Source organism: Varanus komodoensis, unplaced genomic scaffold, assembly GCF_004798865.1.
Source record: "Varanus komodoensis strain SLA01 unplaced genomic scaffold, ASM479886v1 scaffold30, whole genome shotgun sequence".
Classification (NCBI taxonomy): domain Eukaryota; kingdom Metazoa; phylum Chordata; class Lepidosauria; order Squamata; family Varanidae; genus Varanus; species Varanus komodoensis.
In genome coordinates, this window is record NW_025335762.1 from 1,430,441 (window position 1) to 1,452,841 (window position 22,401).

The 22,401-nt window shown below is 50.3% G+C and overlaps 1 protein-coding gene across 1 annotated transcript in view; it reads left to right on the plus strand.

Annotated features, from left to right (window-relative positions):
• ZMAT4 (zinc finger matrin-type 4) overlaps positions 1-22,401 on the plus strand; it is a 117,437-nt gene that overhangs the window by 81,894 nt on the left and 13,142 nt on the right. The window contains exon 6 of the mRNA XM_044437369.1: positions 14,154-14,345. Within this exon, the coding sequence (XP_044293304.1) occupies positions 14,154-14,345 (192 nt within the window). The remainder of the gene's footprint in view (positions 1-14,153; positions 14,346-22,401) is intronic.

Here is a 22,401-nt window from a genome sequence, read left to right on the forward strand (position 1 = left end):
CTTGAGGGTTGCTTGCTTGAATTCTTGGCGAGCATCATGGAGCCTCTGGGTTGGCCAGGCCTGGCATAAATATTCGGAGGTTGGCCATGTGCTTTTGCCTGTTCATCAAAGCAGTACTATCCTGGGGGACAGCCTGCCCGCCCACCCACCCACCCGCCTGCCTGCCTGCCTGCCTGCCTGCCTGCCTTCCAAGTCACCCTCGCTACTCTTCTCCTCCTCGTGGAGAAGGGAGTTGACTAAGCTGCATTTCGGATTAAGGAAAGACACCCAAGTTGTTAAGAGCCTGCACACACATCCTGTTTTCTGCACAGCTGGGGGACTAACGCCCGTGGGTTTCTCACAAATACGCAGGGGAAAAGGGCAACCGTGGCAGGAGGGATCGGGAAGGAAGTGCCTGCTGCTGAGCCAGTCACAGCGGGCGCCTTCTTCTGCTCAAGTCTGGGTGACTTAATGGGAGCTGGTATGACACGCTGCACGGTAGCAGTCGGGCTTTATTTAGACTGTGAGCACAGATGCATAATTGGAGCTGGTATTTATTAACATAAGCTGCTTTGTCATCCCGAGATCTGAGCTAATCAAAATATTACATCTATCATGCCAGAGAAAATGTCATTCTTGTCCTTAAGGCTGCATTTTATTTTATTTTTTGGAGTTTACTTTGGTCGTGTTCAGGAGTCACAAGTAAAAATACCCAATCTGATGGGGCAGTGCAGCCCAGATGCCTGTGGTGGGTTAACTGAACTAATCATCCTGTGGCAAAGTGCCTGCTTTGTGTACAGAAACCCACAGATTCGAACCCCAGCAGCATCCGAGAACAAAAGCTGAGAAAGTCCTTCCCAGCACAATAGCCTCTGTCACTCCTACTAGACAATGACTGTGTTCAGACAACACAATTTCCCATTCACAAGGGTCTTGTGTGTGCTGCTGTCAAACTGCGGGTTGTGTTTGAAAGCTGGGTTATTGTGTTGTCTGATCCCAGCTGTACTAACAAGCCATGGCTTGTCAGCCATAAAAAGCCCATGGAGAGAACCCATGGTTTCTGGCTGGGTCGCGAACAGTCCGCTGTTCGCCATGGCTTCCTTTCCCAGCTGAGTTCAGACAACATTTCACCAGCAACCCGTGGTTCAGTAACAAGCCGTGATTTAATGGCAATCCATACGCTGTCCTTGTGTGAGGTTGCCTGGACTCGGTCACTGCTGGAACATAGTCCCACATGCTGCGTTGCCGCTCCCAACTCTCTCTTCTAGGGATGCTGTGAGAGCCGGCGTGCAGGTGACCTGCAGCACAGGTGTGCAGCACTGCAGCCGCAGGGGCCAAGGCCGGCCAGCGTGGTTTCGCGGGTGACTGTGCCAGGCTCCTTTCCCTGACCCTTTTCTCCAAGTCCCCATGCGCGCGGTGGCCTCCCAGCTTTCGAGCAGACCCTTCTCCATTCCCGAAGGTCAATATGCTTCTAAGGGGGAGCAAATGGCAGCAAAACCTTCAGCTAAATATGTTGCCGTCTGCAGTATTTGAGCTCAGCTTGCTGCCTTTGTCTCGGCCCATCCCCGGCGTGCGGTCCCGAGAACGTCTCTCTCCAAAATGGTCCCGGCCTCACACTTGCTCTTCGGCAAGGAAAATGCACTGAGGGAACAGCACGCGACATTTGCAAGTTTTCACTTCTCCTCCTCCACATTTATTCCCAAAGATCGGAGCTTTGCATTTTTGGTCTGGTTTCCAAAGCATCAGCGGCGAGTGATTAATTCTCCCTTAATTGCTCAGCTCCAGACTGTGCCTGTTCTGCACATGGCACTTAGCCCTGTGTAGTTTTCCAGCATTCCCGGATATTTCACCCCATGCCGATTTTCATCCCCTGCGTTCTCTTTATGGATGATCACAGACACCACGAGGGGGCCGGGCGTGATTCCACCCAGGTTCTCTCAAGGGGTGCTGTACAGGTGCTTGAGGAAGGCCTTTTGTGCGTGAGAGGCAGCGTATAAATCTGTGCATAAGCGAGCAAGCGAGCAAGCAAGCGCCTGCAGTGACACGTCGCCCCACAATAGCCAAGCTGCTCCTGTTAACACTGGCTTTCGCGTAGCAATTTGTCGGTGTGCACCGTGGCGCAGCAAGGTGAGCCTAACTCCTGGACTGAGTGTTGTTACGGGGCGGGGGCCGCTTAGGTGACCACGTGCGCCCCTCCGCTCCCAAGCACACGGCGAAGACCCCCTGCCACCCCCAGGAAAAGCTTTGCACTGACTCCTTCCCTCTCCATATGGCACAGCCAGGGCCACCTGCAGACAAAACCCCTGCTTGCTAACCCTGCTGAAGGAAGGAAGGAAGGAAGGAAGGAAGGAAGGAAGGAAGGAAGGAAAAGAGAAGGAAGAACGGACAGGCAGATGGACGGAAGGACACTTTCACATTTAAGCTATTAATTTTAAAGAGTAAATAAGACTGCGCATCAGAGCTGGTGGGCTGTAGCGTGGCCCCACGAAGCTCGGTGTTGATACTGGGCCTGCTTGCTGTGGCCCACTTCAGGGGGGGGGGCAGTGTGCCCGTCTTCCTGGGCTGTATGGATGTGGATGATGGTGCACTAGGGAGGGTGTGTGGCAATCCACGAACTTGGCACACCGCTGCTCCTCACCACTGGGAAGGTGTGGGGTGCACGTAATAGGGAGGACCCCCTGTTTCCTCCAGTGACAGGCGAAGAGGGGAGTTCTCCCCCCTCCTCAAGCTCCTGGTTGCCCCCTGGGAATGGGGGCTCAGGAGAGTCTGTGATCCGGATGGGCTCGATGTTGGTGCACATCTCGAGGCAAGCGGGATGGGCAGGCTGTGGACAAAATGTACTGGAATTGGTATAATCTAAAATGGATTTATAAATCTCTCAGTCAGGCAGCAGACTGGGCCAGGAGCCAGTTGGAGCGCTTACAGCTGGGGTGAAGGATTTAGGAAGAAGCTCCGTGCCGGGGCCAGCTGGCTGAAGCCTCTGCGTCAAGGTCCGAAGGGACGGCGGTTCCAGCCCCAGACGGGCTAAATACCCAGCCATTTCTGAAGCAAAGCACGATGCGGGTTTCTAAAACATTTTTGTTGACCTGCTGCGAGGAAGCCCAGAATTCACATGTGGCACCAGGCATGGCCCTGCTTCTCTTCTGGCCCGAGAACAAGAACATCGAGCGTGTTTTGCACCCCTGGCAGAGACCCAATACCAAGATGGTCCTTTTATACTGTCCCTGTAGAATAGATGAAGCAGTACTGAAAAGAGAAGATGCTGCTAGGGATACGAAAAGGAGCTGTGATTTATCTTTTATTCCCAAAGAAATAATACCAATAGCAATAGCAGCAGCAGCAGTGGCGGCAGCATATTCACAGCTATGGGCAAGTGCCCTGAACAAAGCAATCCAGTTATGGCAACATTGAGTACTACCGGCACTGCTTTGGTATAAATGTAGTATCCGGAGCACGCTATTCTCCGTCGGACCAGAATGTGTAGGGTGATCTCGGGATGGAAGATGGAATCAGGGCAGTCTCTGTCTGCAATCATGGGTGACTTCCATTACCACAGATAAATAAACTGGAATAGCATGGAAACATAGAGACAGAGCGCGTCAGAAGGGTCCTCCTGGGCCATCTAGTCTGACCTCCAGCTCCAGCCGGCTCCACTCACGGCGTGCATGTTCCAGTCACATGCATGTTCCAGTCTTGATGGGCTAAATGACTGCCCTGGAACATTTGATTGTGTGGCTAACCAGAGGTGGGGGGCGCCCTGGGTTTTGTCCTAAGTGGCATCACCCAGGGTCACGTATGAGGGAGTACGTGTGGTTGGAACAGTGTCCTAAGCGGTATCAAATTCCGGGGTGGACTGTGTGCTTTTCATGGAGATGGTTCCCGCTTTCATCGCTGAGGTCTCTGGGGACATCTCAGGCGACGGGTGGTGGGTAATGCCTCCCTCAGCCCGAGACGCTGGCAATGCACTGCCAGTTGCAAGAGGTCCCTCGGGACCAGCACTCATCTCGCTGGACTAACGGCCCAAACAGCGTTCTCTGCTCACTGCTTTCGAGGGGAAGGAAGTCCGTGCCAGGCCGCAGGTTTGGTATTCAGGCAGCCTCAAGCCCAACCCCATGAGGCAAGCTAGGGAGAACTGACCTCCCTTGCCACAGGTGTTGCTGCATACCAGCTCTCACCAGCCATGACAAGAGTGAGGGGCCATGGGAGTTGTTATGGGAGAGCCCCACACTCTTCTGCTTTGCCCTGGTGTCTCTGCTTCAAACAGGGTCCCAAGACCCACCAAAGCTTCATCTCCAGCCCCTTTGGGATGTCCTGAGTCCTGTGCTGCCAAATTCCCTAATCCTGACCCATTCCAGTTACAGGCATGTAAAGCAGCAAACTAGAATTCACCAGAGTTCTCCACATTCCATCAGAGAGCTTGGTCCAACTCAAGTCTGTATCAGATGGCTGTTCGCTGTTTTCTTTTTCCAAGTGTATTTATTCCTATTTCCCACAATGGATTCCTCTCCTGTGTACATCAGTGAAAACGCACATTCATCTCCCACAGATACCAGTAAAGCCACACACCATTTCCACAAGCCTGTGTTTTTACGCACGTTTTCTTTCAGACGTACTTGTGCTGCCAGGTACTCTTTATGCGCCTGCAAAATCATGTGGCAAGATTGGAAGGGCCTGGATTTCAGCGGTGGACATGCTGTGTCCATGTTTAGTCCAGAAGGTTCTGAAGCAAAATAAGTTTCTCATCCCACCCCCACCCCTTCTTGTAATTGCAGAGACCATCAATAGCAATTGCTAACTTTCTCTCTGGTCCTTTCCCCAGAGATGTGTTACTGCTAACTACAGCAGAGAAAGTGTGGTCTTTATGAGGATCATTTGGATATGTGTGTGTGAGAGAGATTGTGTGAACTGGACTCCAACCCCTGCGCCAGCATCCCATGTTGTCTGCTGAAAGGTTGTGCACTGATTGGAAAAGTCTCAGGTGGGGAGTGACGGAAAGCTATTCACAGCTGGAGACTCCAAAGAACCAATGCCAGCTCAAGTGGACTGTCCCTGGCTCGAGGGATAAAGAGCCTCAGCATCCACAGTTAGCTCACATGCCCATGAACTGCTTGGAAGTGTTCGCCCATTTGCAAAAATATCCTCTCCATTTTGGTGAGTTAGTGTCCAGAACTTGCAGTGCCAACATCCGGCAAGGCAGAAATAACCCACGGACATAATTGGCAGAGCTTTGCACATCCCTTTGGCCCGAGCAGATATATTAACGCCATTGTTCCCATTTTGCAGGACGGGGCTCTGGGCTGGAAGGACGCTTTGATCTTGCAGAATTTGGCTGTGTGGTGCTGAAAAAGAAGCTCTTCCAAAGTGCTTCTTAGCTCAGCCCCCGATTTCTATAATGTGTTATTGGGAAACAGGATTTCCTCTCTTTCCTACTTGCACCTTTGCAAGAGAAAATCTTCACTGCTCTGCTTATACAGCTCGAATTCTAGCCAGGAAAAGTTTTCGTCTTCTGTGTCCATTCTATATTCTCCTTCTAAAGCAGAAACCCAACAGAATAAACAGAAGCTGTTGCAGAGAGATGTTCAAATTTCTCTCCATGGTTAGTTTTTCATTAAACTCCAGGGAATTTTGTTAAGCACCAGAGCCATAAAGCACATCTGTCCCAAATTAAAAAAAGATTCTTGGGGGGGGGGGGGGTAATCTGAATGGCTTGCAACATTTATTAATAGCCACAAGTTTATTCTGTGTGCTTTCTGCTTCATGTGGGGAACTGACTAATATATGAAAAAGAGGTCTGGAGCGCTATAATAACTCCAGCAGATGAATAATTAGAAAAGCTAGTTGGGGTTTAAAGGCATTTTAATTTATCATTACTTCTGTGCAGCTAGGAAGAATCTGAATAATTATGTTGCCTCTAAAAAAAGGAGGGCTTAATGTTCCGATCATTATGAGATTGGAGGTTCTCATCTTTCCTTTTTGGTGAAAGGGCAAAATAGTTATCTTGATATGCTTAAGTAGTTTTGTCACAGTTTGAAAACTGCTGAATTGCCTGACTGGGGCCTCTTGAAATGGGCAGGGGCTGGCTTTCCTGGATCTCGGAAGAAAATTGCTGCTCTCTTGTTGTTAGTCATTTAGATGGCGACAGCATCACTCAGTGGATGGAGCACTTATCTTGCATACAGGGAACCCTAAGTTCCCTTCCAGGCTTCCCTTCCCATCCTGTTAGCACTGCATAAGAGACGTCTTCCTTTCTCCCTTTCCTCTGCAGCCTGAAAAACCAGTAACCGTGTCCTCTGGGAGAGTGAGAACAAGCTGCTGCTATTTCTTCTACAACGAAGAACCCTTTGCCTATGGATGAGATGCTTTCTTGGACAATGAGCACATCATTAATGTATGGCTAATCTTTGATTTGGACAATGAAGGCATTTTACTTTTATTTTTATGTTGTGGTGAGTAACAAGATTCAGGTGGATTTTTTTAACCCTTTGGAGATAGAATCTATATATTCGACATAAAATCGAGAAGTCTGTTTAAAAACGTAAAATATATCACCCATCTTTGGAGATCATTGGAATAAAATATTTTTTCTTTTTTCATATTTATTCTTAGTTTTCTTCAGAGAGTATAAGATCCTATTAAATTATCCATGATTGTGATGTAAGTAACCAGTCTTCAGCAAGAAATAAACATGATATCTTCACCATATCCCTGCATAATTTTTGTCATCTGCATAGAGTGGGGGAGGGGAAAATGACTCTTGGACTTTGGGTGATGTACAATGGAGACGTCTTCTAGTTTGTGACATACAATAAGTAAAAGATTCTATGAAAAGGGGAAAAGCAAAGAGGGAGCATTTTGGCCCTTCCGGGGTCATCACCTCCACTAGCAAACACAGGGCACCATCCAGTGGGGTTGCCCACAAACCTCCGAATGTCGAAGATGGACGATCTCCTAGGCAGGGTGAGAGGAGATGCAGCTCGTCTTCACCTTAGCATTCCTCCAACCCGGCAGCCAATTCCACAGTCCACTCTGGACAGGGACGGAAGGGGACTGGAGCACTGCTGGGCTGTGACGCTTCCCCGTTCCCGGTCCCCTTTGTCCCTCCTCTGAGGCTGCTTTTAACGCCTTGCAGAAGGAGCAGGCTGTCGAGGGGGGAGAGATCGAGGCCTGGGCTGCTGGCTCTGAGGTTGGGGCTCTTTCCTGACCTCAGATCCGGGAATCTGAGGGCTTGCTCGCCCTCTGGACATGTGCCCAGGGCCCTGGAATTCCTCCTCCCCTTGAGGAACGCCAGCAGAAATGCAGCCAAAGCAGGGCAACTGCAAAACAAGACGGTGTTGTTGGCAGCTCTGGGGAAATTCACAGGTGGACAAAATGCAAACATTACGCAGGAAAAAAATCCGTCCCCCGCAGAGAACGGCCCAAGGGACTGAAGGCACGGCATGGCCTGCCAAAGGGCACACGGCCTGGCAGGCGCGGGCGGGAGAATGCCCAGTGCAAGGGGAGGCCGGGCAAAGGAGGGCGGAACGCCTCACCTGGGCCGCTTGCCTTGGAGGAGAGCATCGTGGTCTGAGGGAACCCTGAGCAGGGGCCTTCCCAGCTGAAGGGGAGGATGTGCCTCAGCCTTGTCTTGCAGGTCCTACTAAGGCTCCCGTCGGAGAAGCAGACTCCACAATTGCTCCAAATGCCCTTTCAGAAGCAGGTCAGCTAAGCTAGGGGCACATGAAAGGGTTTTGGAAGCGTACTGATTAAGGGAGTCGTAACTCTTTATGGTTTACTCCGGGGTGGGGGGGGCGGGATTTGGGCAGCAGCAGGCTCTGGTGAAGGTGCAGCACCTGCGGATCAGAGGTTCTCCTCCTCTGGTGTGCTCATCAGACCTCTTCCCTGTGCTGGGCCCTGGCCTGGGAAGCGAGCTAAGGCAAGATCAAGGCTGCAAATGCTCGGGAGCACCAGCGGCCCCTGGTTTGCTCCACGTCACTCTCCCCTGAAGTGTGCAAAGCCTGCATGCCAGTGCAGCGTGTGTGCAGGGCTGGAGGTGGCGCGCCGCTTGTGCACAAGCGACCTCCCTAGTTATACCCGTGCAACAGTTGGACACATTTCCTCCTAGATGTTTGTGCGGATGCAGAAGGAAAGTAGGCTGGAGTCTGAGGAGCCAAGCCAAGAAGATCCAGCGGTTTCCCACCCACAAACTGGATTCATCCCACATCCCTCGTGAGCACTGCCACCTGTGGTCGAATAGGCTCTGGGAGGTAGCATCGGGAACATCTGCACCCCTTTCCATCCCATTAATAAGGCATGTGAGACACGCCCGACCCTGCTAGGAAATCCCATTCATTGTACTGAAACTCTGCTGGCCGCCTGGTGCGCTTCACCCACGAGGGTGGGGTTCCGGGGCTCCTGCGCCAGGCATCCCCATGGTTCCCGCCTCACTCTGAACTGACCTTCTCACCACTGTGGCCTTCAGTTGCTCTTGCTCCTCACATTCTTCCTCATCATCACTATTGCTTTCTGGACAGGCAGCGAGACGGGGACCAGTGTGGGTCAGCACACGGATCAGGCAAACAAGCACTTGCCATGGTGAAGAGCAGGAGCAAGTCACAACAGTGGGCCCCTACTGGACAGGGGCCCTTGCCAAGGCCCCAGCCATGACTACCCTTAATGGTGACCTTGCAACGAGGTCAAGAAGAGGAGCCTAATTACTTACCTTCTGGATTTTCAGCAACCGAACTCCACAGGTCTTGGGCAAGTGCTTCCCTAAGGACGAGAGCTGTTCTGCTTCAGACTTACTGATGGCCAGATAGATCTGCCAGATTTTCACTGTAATATCCCAGCCTAGTTTCATTGGCAGCAGGGCAGGGCTGGATTTAGAAGCTTTGCAGGCTCCCGCAGGTATGAGAACATTTGTCTTCTGTAGCCATTAATCTGGGAGGAGAAGCAAAGCAAGAAACAGCAGAAAACATCCAAACATCTTCTCCATACAGTGGGTTCGATACCAGGTTTTAAGCAGGTACAGGAAGGCGTTTGAATGTTCTGAAAACATACTGGGGTGCAATTGCATAAAAATTTGGGCCATCGGGGCTACCACCATTCCTGCTATTGCTACCACCATCCCTGTCTCGGAAAAAACACATTGGAACCCACAACTTTGCTGAGTGCTCCTTTCGGGGGAGTGAACCCCGTCCGAAGCACCCCGTGGCTGTCGCCAGAAGCTGAAGGTTCCACTCTGCACTCGGACCAATCAACCCTCCGGTCCTGAAACTCCTGGAATGATGCTCTTTTCCAGCTTCGGGGCTGATGCATTCAATCAACAAGCACTTTGGGAAATCGGAGGCAGATGCAGCTTCAAGGGCACCTCATGCCAAGGTTTAAGAAAGCCCCTGAGGGACGCCATCCGAAAGGCCTCATTTATTTCCTTTAGCCTGCTGGTAAGCATCCTCTCCACTACAGGAGACAGATCAGAAACAGGATGCTGCTGCTGCTGCATTTCACATACTTCCAGAATCAAATTTGCAAATGTATTATTATTTTCTATTATTATTATTGTTATTACATTTTTATACTGCCCATAGCCAAAGCTCTCTAGGCAGTTGACAGCAATACTCATAGAATCATACACTCAGGTCACCCATCCCACTTCTGCCCAGGCCTGACCCTGCTTAGCTTCCAAGATTAGGCAAGGAAGCAGCCAAGAAAAAGCCTTCCTGGGTCACACGCCAACCCGGCCCGGCCTTGCGTCCTGCTGCTGCCGTGGCCAGCCAGAGGGCCATGGGAAGCCCACCAGCAGCAGTGCCTCCCCGGTCCATTCCCCAGCAACTGGTGTGCAGAGACGTTCTCCCTCAGGCACTGGAACCATATATAGCCGTTATGATTGGCACCCATTGATGGCAGTGAAGGTCCCTCACCCCTTTTTAGAACGATCCAGTTGGTTCATCCAGTAGGTTCTCCCACATGCGCTGCAGAAAGAGCGCATCTGTGCACACCCATAGCTTGCTTTGCTCTGACCGAGGGAAGCAAGCCAGGGGAAAAGAGGGTTAAGGCTTCCAGCTTCCATAATAGCCCATGGAGAGGAACATATTCCCAGCTCAGAATCTTGACTCTCAGAAGAACATAGGGAGTTAAATTGTTCCACGGCTTCTAAAAATTATCTGAAGTTACACCCAGAGGCAGGCACAGACCTGCAAGTCATTAATGGGAGATGCAACCAGGACCCCTCTGACCCTGAGCCATGGAGCTGGAATTGTCCATTTTCCTTACCATGCCTCTTTTCAGTGTCAGAGAATCCTGTTACTCATAGCATAAAAGCCAATACAGTCTGACTCAGAGGGGGAGGTTGGGTGCGGGAAGGATGGGTGGTGGAGACGACCTTGTGGGAGGTCAGCTAACATCAACCTAGAGTAAACCAGGAGTTATGTTAATCAGGGCCAACCTACATCCCATTTCTGCATTTCTGTAGGTCTACTCTAAGTAGGATTTCCCCTCTGTAGAGTGGCCATTAATCATTACAGACAATGGTACCGTGGGAGTGGGAAGAATGGGCCTGAATGATTCAGAAATTAGTGATGTCGTTCGTTCGCAGTAGGATTGGGGCAACAAGCGATGCTCGAGGCTGCTGGGACCTGACAAACGGCATCCTGCTGCAGGGTCTCTTGCTCCTTTCCCATTTGCCTTTGCAGGCTCCGCACCCTCTGCACGAACAGGAAGTGCGTGGCTTGAATGGGCGCTTTGCGTGAGATCCTCCAAATTCATGAAAATGCCCTAATTTGTACAGCTTTCCTCCCTGGATGAAAATGAGTCTGATTCACTCCATGAAGGAAATTTGTGCCAAGCCGACTGGGAAGTGCCTGATCCTGCCTAATTTCAGAAGCTCAGTGCTCAGCCCTGGTTAGTATTTGGATGGAGGACTTAAGTCCTGCATTGAGCCGATGGACCTGATGGCCTTCTAGGTCCCAACTCTATGATTCAAGTCAATTCGATGGGATTCAACTCTATTCTACTCTTCTATTCTACTCTATTTGACTCTATTCTATTCAACTCCTGTTCTGTTCTGTTCTGTTCTACTCTATAGAACATGATCAACAACTTAGGAAAACATACAGTGGGCAGATCCATGTCCTCACTTTCTGGGTTTCGAAACAGGTGCCCTCACATGTTTTTACAAACAAAACCAAAATCCTCGTGCATCCCTGTTTATCATGGATACGCAAGCGTACTCGAGTAGCTGTTTTTGCCCTGGCGCTTAGAGAAACAGAACCCAAATTTAACTGCAAGTTTATGGTACAGATGAGAACTTATGGGAATGGGCAAAATGGAACAGAAAGGACAGGGAAACCCAGGGAGGATATTCCTGGCCTGCTCCACACTTGGATGAAGTTGAAGAACGTTGATTTAAAAGCATTTGATTCCATTCTGCTGCAAGGGCTAAACTGGGTTGAACTCATGCAGAGACATGTGGGATGCCGTGCCTTGAAAAGCCACTTCCTTTCATCCCGCCCTCACCTTGTTCCATCCTACACTGATGTACCGTCTGCTGCCTTCCAGCCACTTACTGAAGAGGCTCAGCCAAGGTCCCATCAATTGACATTCTGAATAGCTGGCAAAATTGGTTGATACTGGAATCAGTGTTAACGACGGCCATGACTCATCTTTTATCAGAGATGATGCACAACCAAAGATGCAAGTGAGACACTTGTGACTTCGAGAGCGCTTCCCCATCACGTGGCACAGCAACAAGCAAAGAGGGTTGTGGATTACTCATTGCTTGGCCTTTTAAACATGATGATTAAATAACAGGCAATGAGGCTAGGAGCTGTTTACATGTCCCTGATGAGGTCCTGAAGCCAGCCAGAGATGCCGTGTGCACAGCTGAGCGCTACAACTCAAGCAGTGTGCCTGTGGCCTCCAGAAACCCGTCGCCCTCGTTTTGGATGGAGAAACTAGGGGGAAGCATTTTACTGGAGGAGACATTCTGTGTCCCAACGCAGGGCTCAGCTTTGGCAGGATCTGTACGCAGCCTCTAAGGTGTGTGCGTGCGTGCGTGCGTGCGTGCGTGCGTGCGTGGGGGTGTTTGTGTTTTGCACTGCCATTGCAACCCGCAACAGGCTCAGCTGTGTGACGTCACAAACCCCGTTCTGGGTCCTCCACAAGCTCATTCATGAGTGCAGCTCCAGGAAATGGATGGAGCTACTTCTGGGCCAGGATCTGCCCTTGGATTCCCGGAGCCTTTCTCGCCCCGCAACGAAAGCCTTCCGCAGAGGCTGCGGACTGTCCAGACTGGGCCCACATCCCTCGGAGTGCTGGAAAGTTCATCCCCGAGACAGAGGGACTAGATGAAGGAGAGGTTAGACTGAGATCTGTTACTGAAATCTCAAGTTCAAGGAGCAAGGTGAGCCAAGCTGCTGGTGAGAACCAAACCACCTCTGGGCTGTGGGGAGAGGCAGAGAAGGTCTGAGCTCCTCACCTGCGTGACCCGTCGTCAAGACAAATGAGTGGACCAGCCAAGGAGCGTTTGGCATCCCCACTGTCTCACCTTCAAGCCACGTGAGCCCCCTCGAGCGTGAAGCAGACTTTTGGGGGAGGGGGGGAGGGGTCTTCACTTCTGGAATCAACTTCTAACATTGGCAGAAGCTTCCCCCTTAAACCAGAGGGAACGGTACTTTGATTTAAGCTACTTAACTATTTCTCTTTTACTCACTCTGTATAGCACAAACCCATCCAGTCAAAATAAACAAGTGGGTTTTTGTCTTCACCTGCTGGGAGAGGGAAAGGGCAGGGATGTGCTCACCACGCAGCGGGCAAGGAACAAGGGAACAATTCACAAATTCCTCCACCACTTCATCAGTCAGGTAAAAACGAGAGTCCAAACCCAACCCAGGAGGATTTCTCTGACATCTTCCCCTCCTGTAAAACAGAGGTTCAAAAGAAATTGACTTGCTATGAAATGGAATGAGAAGGGTCGGGGAAAGTATGAAGAAATGTTCGGCACTGCATCACTGATAGGCATGCGTCTTGATTTATCCAAGTACTGAAACGCCTGAAAGTTTCCTTTCTCCCATACCTGCCACTCCAGAGGACTGTCAATAAATAAATACATCTCAAAGAAAGGGAAAGAAAATTAAGCCAGCAACAGAGCAACACACCAGTGCAGCTCTGAATTGCAGCTAAAACACCACAGGAAAAGTTAGGAACAACTCCAGCAATCTATCCGCTAAACCAAATCATGCACCAGATGAAAAATCAAATGGAACAATAAAGGTATGTTAAAAGACCAGGTGCCTGAGTAAGCAGGATTCCCTTCACTTAGGAGTCTAAACCAAAACAAAGCCAGTATCTTATGGACACATTTAACCTTTCTAGACCCAAGTGGTGAAAGGGCACTGGGATTAGGGGAGCTTTGGAGGAAATATGCTGATTATTCAAGAAAAAAGATCCAGGTTTTAAAACCAGGCACTCTCTGTGGTCCCAATGTGTGTGGGTCTGGGCCCTTAAGTGGGGTCAGTGATGGAGAATGCAGGGACTTCCTCCAGGATTTGGGGAGAGGGCTTTCTATATGCCAGTGGGTGGCAGTTACCTTGAAGGAGCTGCTGATGCAAAAGCAGAACATGGGACAATGATACTCATGTTTCCTGGGTCCATGGCAACGTGCCAGCATTTCCAGCCCTCATCGAATCGGCTGCATCAGTGCAAGAGAACAAGCTGCGTGGATATGTGGTCCTTTTCAAAGGGAAGCTGAGTGATTGGGAGCAGCTGAAGGCTTGCCCTTTGCTTGCCTACCACATTCTGGACACTTGCGAAAGCTTTGATCCCTAATCCGTCAAAGCCTTGGCTGTGTTAAGGCTTCCCGAGCAGGCACCAGAGGACAGATGTGCTGGGCGATCACAGGGAAGCTTCCTCCTAGGCTCTGCAGTCTCCAAAGTGCTTGCTTTCAAGGCCAATCTCCATGCAGTTCAGGTTTAACTCTGCAGAAAAATATGCAGCTATGCTTGGCATAAACAGTTCTGCAGCCACAAAATAAACAGCAGTCCTCTGAAGCTATATTAAACTAAAAAATGGAAAGCGTGGGTGTGTGAGAGAGAGGCCAAAGTCTGAGCAGAATCAGACTGCGTCGGTCCCAGCCTGCAACTTCCCGAGCTGAAGCAGGCCTCATCCCAAAGAACCGGCAAAGCATAACTGCTCTATTGCAGTCTGGATGAAGACTCCAAGATCATGATTAGTGACTTTGGGCTATCGAAGATGGAAGGCTCAGGCAGTGTCACGTCCACCGCATGTGGGACTCTTGGCTATGTGGCTCCTGAGGTGTTGGCACAGAAGCCTTACAGCAAAGCCGTGGATTGCTGGTCCATTGGAGTCATCGCCTACATCTCGTACATACTGCGGTGGGAGGCTGGGTTGACGGCCTGTCTATTCTGAATGCACATCTGGCAAGGGACCCCTCTAGCGCTAACCGTGGAGCAGCATCCTGCCCCTCTGCCCCTCCAGCATAACTCCAAACCCACATTCACCTCCTTGCTCTCTCCCTGATCTTTTGCTTACGAATCTTTATCATGGGCCCTTCCCACCACCTTCTGAGGCTTCTGCAGACCCTCCCCTGGCATTTGCAAATGGTAAGGGAGAGACATGCCTTGTATTTAAAAGAACATTGATGCTGAGTTCCGGAGCCAGAACCATCAAACACCACAAATAATTTATATTGTTAATTTATATTGTCAATTTATATTGTTAATTTATATTATTCTATTTTGAAGTTTATTTATGGTTGTGAGCCGCCCCGAGGCTTCGGCGAATGGGGCGGCATAGAAGTCTCCTAAATAAATAAACTTTACGTTTCCTGCAAAGAGACCAAGACAAGTATTTGTAGAATGCAGGTTGCGTTGCTTTACATCTCCAGGTGCTCAGGCAGACTGTGGGAACGGGCAGGTTTGGAAGCAACGGGAGGGGACAAAGGAGAGGGAGAGGACAGGTTCAGGGCCAGTCCGATCTGGACTTCATAACATAATGTTGGGCTAGAAGGGATGCCCAGCCTGAGAGTCTGTAAAACTCTAGGCTACTCCTCCTCCAGACGGGCCCAGGGCTACTGAAAAAGGGGGTTTTCAGAAATAGTTTCTAGTTTGGATTCAACAAAGCACTTTGTTCCTGCACAGAGCAGAGCTGGTTATAGTACATTGGGTATCGTTTGTTAGCTGTGAATCAGAAATCGAGGGCTCTTTTGCAGAGTGACTGTCTATTGCTTGAAATGAGGAAGGGGAAGCCCAGCTCCCAGCCTCTGTTCGTGTCTGCCATGAAAACCTTTCTGCACCGGTTCTTGATTGACTCGCCCCATGGTCAATTCCACGAGAGAAAGTGGATCCGAGTGGAATTGGCCACGCAACTCTAACAGTAGAAATGCTGGAATTCAACCTGTTCTCCTGTGCCGAGAGCCTCTTGCCATCCTTGTAGAGAGAGGAAGCAGGCAAGAAGACTTTCGCACTGGCCAGAGTGGAAGCTCCAGAGCAAATGGAGAAGGCCACACTCTTTACAAGCCTTCAACTAATCCCAGAGATATAAAGCAAGATCTGCAAGACCAAATCTATGCTCTTTAACTGGAAGAGGCATCCTTTGCAAAGCTAGACGTGAAGGGAGGAAGGAGGCAGAGCAATATAGCCCACCAAGCTCAGCAGATGGCTCTCAAACCACTCCCTCGCACACGTGCCCTGAGGTTCTCCCACCCCAGCCCACCACCCGCAACCGCCAGAGATGCTGCAGGTAACATCAGGGAAGTCCTGTGAGATGGCGACTTGTGCATCACTCAGAAAAGAGGAACTGCCTAACCCCAAAACCGGGCAAAGGAGGCAGCAGGTTTGCAGAACATTTGCGTGAACGAATGTATATGTACAAATGCACATTTAAAAAGAATGGCTACCGTTGCAACAGGAATGCCATGCGCCGCACTGGAGTGAGGAGCACAGTGACTGGTGTGCTGCTGCCCAGGAGGCTGGCATGCTGCGCTCTCCCTTCTTAGGGTTCTTTATGTAGAATCTGGATTGGGATTTTACATAAAAGGTCTGGGTGGCCCTGCAAATAGAGGACACCCCCCAGTTCCCTCTGAATGCAAAGCCTTCCTAAATCTGCATTCCCTTTCAAGAACTCCCAGCAGGTAAGGGTGGCCACGGAGCGCAAAGTCCCCCGGAGAAGCCTTCGCCTGAGTGCAGCTTGGCAGAAAGACTCGCACCTCTTCCTAGCCAGCCACGCTTCGCTGCAAGGCGGACGGGGGAGAAGGCTGCAGCCGCCGCGGACGAGAGGGACTCCACTGCGAGCCACACTCCCTGGTGTTGCTCCCCTCTGGTGATGAATGCCTCTTCAGTGACTATTTTAAGCAGTTCATCTCTGTCGGTTTCCAGCAATCTCCACTTAATTAGTAACTCCTGACCTTTAGAAAGTGCATTCCATAAAATCCGAATGATGAATGTGGAAGCCGGTTTGATCTCCCCTTCCAGCGATGGCTGGCAATTTGCTGGGCCTGGCCTGAATTAGCTGAGCTCACTTTGGGAAGCCAGCACCCGATCCTTCTTCAGGCCTTTCTCTTCCTGCCACGGTGGGCTTCCCCTCAGACGAGGCGAGCGGGCTGCCTCGCGGGATCCAGATAAGGCGAAACCTTGGCCCGGTGCATGGAAACCAGTTCCAGATTAGCTGGAACGAGCACCTGGGCTAAGGCGCACTTGTGCACACCCCTCCCCGCACTGCAAACGCTTTTTAAAAGTGGCCCACAAGTCTGCAGCTGCCCTTGCAGCTCAGAAAACGTCATCGCACTGTGGCACCCACTGGTCGGAGCATAGAAATGTGAGATCATTTCAGTCCATGGCAGACTTCTCACACACCTCCAGCCACTGGACTCCGCATGCATATTCTCCTCTGGGTCTCTCTCCCTCTCAAATGAAAGTGGCACATTCGAGGTTGTGGATGAGGAAGGGCCGTGACTGCAGCACCTTCCAAAAAACGCTTCTCATCCCAAAGTCCACATGGCAAAACTTGGCCCTAAGGATCTGTGGCGCAATCGGGAGGGGACAGTGGGACTGTTCTTGCTCTCGCTGTGGCTGCTGGAGGTCTTTCCGCTGTTGTAGCATTTTCATTTTACAGAGCAAGAGGGAACCGTGCGTGTTGGGTGGAAGCGTGTGACCCAGCCGCTAACTCTGCGATCCTGGCTCAGAATCCTGAGTCAGAAGTCTTTTACACTGAGATGCGCAAGGTTCCTCAATGCAGTGGGGCAACTGTGCCCATTTCAGGTCTGAACTTTTAAGGATTTAGTCGTAGTGCTGAATCCTGCCCACCACTGATGGGTTAATGGATGGGTGAAGGGATGGATCTAGATCTCAGATTTCAAGATTTTCCTCTTGGCTTCCGTCGCATCTGCAGGATATTGGCCAGCATCTGCTCTTGGTGGTAAATAATTTACTCTTACCATCTGCTGGCTTCCTAGGAGGGGAGCTATCTAAAACTCCTGGTGATGCATTCACTACACATTTCCTAGCAAGAAGGCTGCTGGCCTGACCTCAAGGTACCTGGCCAAGGACGCTTTCCCCACGGCAAAGGAGCAGGTGTGCTTGCTGTCCGTGCAAGCAGGTGGCATGTGATCTGCAGAAGAGTAGCCTCAATTCATACCAACAGGAAACATCAGTTGACAAGCAGGTTGGGACGAAATCACATGGAATCTGTCCCTCTAACATTTGTGGACATCTTTTTTTTCTTGGCCCTGTCTTAGAAAACAAGCCAAGCTGGGAGGGATCCTAGAATCCTAGAACAGTAGAGTTGGAAGGGGCCAGAAGGCCCTCGGGTGCAACCCCTGCTGTTGCAGGACACCACGTTACACCATCTCACCCAGAGGGCTGCCCAGCTTCTCCTTGAAGGCCTCCAGTGTGGGAGAGCCCCCCACCTCTCCAGGCAGCCGGTCCCACTGCTGTATTGCTCTGGCAGTGACGAAACTCTTCTGGGTGTCTGGTCTAAATCTGATTTAACTTGAGTCCATCGTTCCAGATCCTGCACTCTGGAATGGACAAGAAGAGGGCTTGTCCTTCCTCTTTGTGACAGCCTTTCGGGTACTTGTAGAGTGCTAGGGAAGGAAGTTTGTAAGCACTCATAGAACAAAGATTGCATAACTCCCATGTCACTCGCTACGAAGGCTGCTACGACAGGACGCTGCTTGCGCCGTGGCAGCATGGGGCTCAGTTCCTGGAGAGCGCTGCACGGATGCTCCACGTGCTCAGCCAGGTGAATAGTCCAGCCACAACTGAGGACCCGCAGCTGCTCTAGGTGAGCCAGGACACCTGCAGTCTCAGAGCTACCGCTATTAGGCAATACGGAGCCGGCAGGTCTTAAGAGTGAGGGAGCTTGGAATGCAATCACAACCCTGTTTGGTTTTAATGGGGAGGCCTGTGAGACTGACCTCTGATCCCCTCTGTCCAGAATCTCCTGGCGTGCCTTGCCCAGGACATGGAATTGCAGCCTTAGCAAAAAGCAGTTGGAGTTCTCCACTATGAAATACACAACTGAACGGCAACAAGAAGAGAAGGGGAAGTGTCTTCTGCAGGCTGCAGGCTGACCTGCAGTCCATGGAGGGACTTCCAGGAGTTCAGGAGCTGCTTGGGCAGAACCAGCCTCAGATGAAGGAACCGGAGAGTGTCCGCACTGTTGTCAAACTCGCCCTGCAACAAGATTTTCACAAAGGGTGGCCGCGTGGACAGGAGAGCTGGGCAAGAATGTCACCTTCCCAAAGTGTTGCTAATAATTTCCAACAGCTAATTGGCTTGATTCAATTGCATAATTGCTCACCAACTTTCAGCTGGGATCTTTAAAAGGGTTACAAAATGACCTAATTTCACAGTACCTGAAAATTTGTAATTACTCCAGCCTTGCGTTAAGTGATCAAAATATTGGAAGAGGAGGAGGAAGAAGAAGAGGATGCATGGGCAAGTTTGGCAAGTTGCAAATCACAGAACAGTGGAGCTGGAAGGGGCCAGAGAGCCAATGGATCCAACCCCCGTTCAGTGCAGGACTCCCAAGCAAGTTCCTCTCTCAGGTGGATGTTCGGCTGCACCTTGGATGCCTCCCGTGTGGGAGAGCCCACCACCCCGAGGGCATGGCGTCCATTGTTGTACCGCTCTAAGAGCGAGGGGGTTTTTCCTGATATTTAGCCAACACCTGGCTTCCTGTCACCTGAGCCTGCTATTCCGCGCCCTGTGGGATGATGGAGAAGAGAGCCTGGCCTTCCTCTTTGTGACAGCCCTTCAAGAGGGCTATCCTCTCTCCCCTCGGTCTTCTCTTCTTGAGGCTCAGCATGCCCAGTTCTTCCCATCTCTCCCAGCAGGGCTTTGTTTCCAGTCCCGGATCATCCTTGTTGCCCTCCCCTGAGCCCTTCCCAGCTTGTTCGCATCTTTCTTAAATGGTGCTGCCCAGAACTGGACGCAGGACTCCAGATAAGACCTAACCAGGGCTAAGTAGAGAGCACATTGCTTCATTGGCACATGCTTAAGCCCATGATCACCTCTAAAGTTGCAAACAGGGCCTGCTCAGATGTTTTCAACAAGCACAACATTTTTATACATCCTTAATGCAGGAAGGACTTCCAGAATGGAAGGCTACGTAAGAAGAGCTCCATGCCACTATTAGCATGAGGGGGAGGGGGTGGGGAGAGAAAGAGAGAGAGAGATCATTTCTCTGCCTCTCCAATTTGCTTGCTTGCAATGGGATTTGTGGACCAAAAGAAGCATGTTCAAACACAAGAGCAAATTTGAAAAATATGCATGAAGATTTGCTTTTGAAAAAGGCACAATGGGATAAGAAAGCATACATTTCAAAGACGCACACAGTTGTGGCAACAGTTTGAAAAATACGCGGAACCGAGTGCATGAATTTTCATGCCAAAAGTGGGGGAAACCCAAGCTTGCCATCTGATACAGGCACTGAGGTAGAATTTGGGGAACTTTGACAAACTTGTGCTTTGCTCTCTCGCCTCCATGGACTGACAGAGTATTCCACATGAGGAGGAAATTCCACTAGGTATAACTATTCAGCAGAAATGGCATGCATGAAGTCAAACAAGTGAGCTGTGCTTGTACCAAGAGAAATGTACAGGCAAAGCAAAGATGCCGAGAATACAAATAAAGAGAAAGCCATGAGCAAGGAGCTACGCAGCAAGGAGCTTCGGCACCCGAGACGACCAAAGATGGATCTGCTAGGGGAATGGGAGCCAGCCGAAAGGGAGGGTAAGCTTGCTGGAACCACCAGATGCAGGACACAAATGCAATCCCTGCGGGTCTCGGGGCCCGAGACCTCCCCACCAGCAGCTCCCTTTGCGTGTGTATCTGTGCGTGATCAGCAGCACTCTCCTCCCTTGCAGAGTCCTCCCGCAGATGCTCTTGGAGGGTCAGAAGGAATCTGTGCAGCGTGTGTCAGGGAGAAACCCGCACTATATGTTTTGTGATAATACATCGATGTGATATTAATACAAAACACCAGGGCCTCGTTTAATTAAATGTGTTGTTAAGGAATATTTACAACAACTTAAGAATGATGCGCTGTGGCTTCTGCCTTCATTAAAAGATGCACCAGGGTGAATTTTCTCACGCTCACTAAATAATAAACTTTGGGAAAATAACAAGTGGCATCTCCAGGCGAGAGGCTTCCACATCGACTGCCTTCTGGAAAATGAATTATGCAGGCAGCTGCTGGGGGTTTGGAAGACACAGTGACTCAACTTTCCTCCTTTTCTGTCGCTCCTGCAGCTCACATGGCTTTTGGAATGGAATCTGTGCAGGAGGACAAGGGCTGGAACGAAGCGGGTCCGTGTAGATGGGCGTTGGAGAGACGATAGCCATGCCTTCACATTCGGTGGCATTGTGCCCGGGGGATGCTCTGCAGCCTTCCTGCTCTGGAGGAAGACGGGTGAAGAGAAAGAGAACTGTTTGTGCAGAATTTCCTTGGCGGACCGGGGAGGAAAAATGACCAAGTGAACAACTGGATTCTGACAACACAATAACTCACACTTATGGGCTGGGAAGAGGTCAGGCCTGGGTTATCACTGAACTGTCTGCTGTTGTCATTTGAATACCGATTGCTGTGTTGTGAACGCAGCTGTGGTGACGAACCCTGCCTTGTGAGCCATAAACAACCCATGAAGTGCACCCGTTTTTTGACGTTGGGTTGCAAAGTGCAGTTTGTTCTCTTGGCTGATTCCATACAGCATGAGACTCCAAGTCCCAAAAGCTACCTAGAGTTCGATGCAGCCCCACTTAACCTGTACTCTTAACAAGAAAAAAAGCGCTTTGCTGTAGCAGTATGTTAAACAGAGCCCCGTACACCATCTTATTCATTCATCTGTAAATGCATCAACTATATACTTATTAGTTATATAATTTATGAAATCTATTATTAATTAGTCTATTTGTGTGCCAAATTGGAATCTGTGACTCCAGAAATCAAGCTGATTAATTGGGAGTCCATCCTACCCATCCGTTTCTGGAGAATACATTAAAATGGGTACTAAGCTGTAACAAAATGATCTTTCTTTCATTCTCTGGCCACTCAAAGTGACTGGCTGTTTTCGCTACTTGCACCATTCTCCATATTCTGTCAAAATATCTCCAAAAGGAGAGTTCTTGGGCATTTCCCCAGGTTCCAGCAATACTGGTCCTTATAATGGTGTTATAACACTTCTTTATAATGAGAGCTCTCATCCTCTTCCATAAACAATGGGCATCTCATTCGACTCCCATAACACCCAACCCGTCTTGTCTGGACCCAGTCAGTCCACTGGGAGGCTATCGCTCATTTCCTGGGAGCCCCTGGTGGAAAGATGGCGCCTGCCATCCACCACCTGGTCAAACTCTTTCCCTCGTATCCCGTTACTGTCTGCTCTATCCTTCCCAGGTTGGTGCCCTTCCAATGTTTTGGGCCCGGTATTCCTAACCATTGAGCAGGCTGGCTGGAGCAGACGGGAAGTGAAGCCCAATAAACCGGAAGGGCGCCAGGTTGGAGAAGACTGCTCTGCTCCTCCTGGCAGAGGCTGCCCTCCAGGAGAAGGAGGAAGCACCAGGAAACTTTAGAAGCACGGAGACACCAGTACGGAGGCTGCTGCCGACAGACTGGTCCTACTATGTACACCAGCTGCTCCTGGACAGATGAGGCAGGTTAGAACTTCATTTGGTTTTCATTAAAATGCAAATCAGCCTGATTTACACGTCTGGAATTGATATCTCAGCCCAAATGTTGTTATCTTGATTATATGTGTGTCTGCCATGTTCGCAACACAGCGCTGCAATCAAAACATGGGTACAAAAATCATTATATTACAGGAAAGCAGGCTAAAATATGTGCATTGATGGAAATATTGTACAAAAATGCATACATTGGTGAGATTGCATCCAGAATGGTTCTGCTCCCAAGAGCAGGGACTCCTCACTG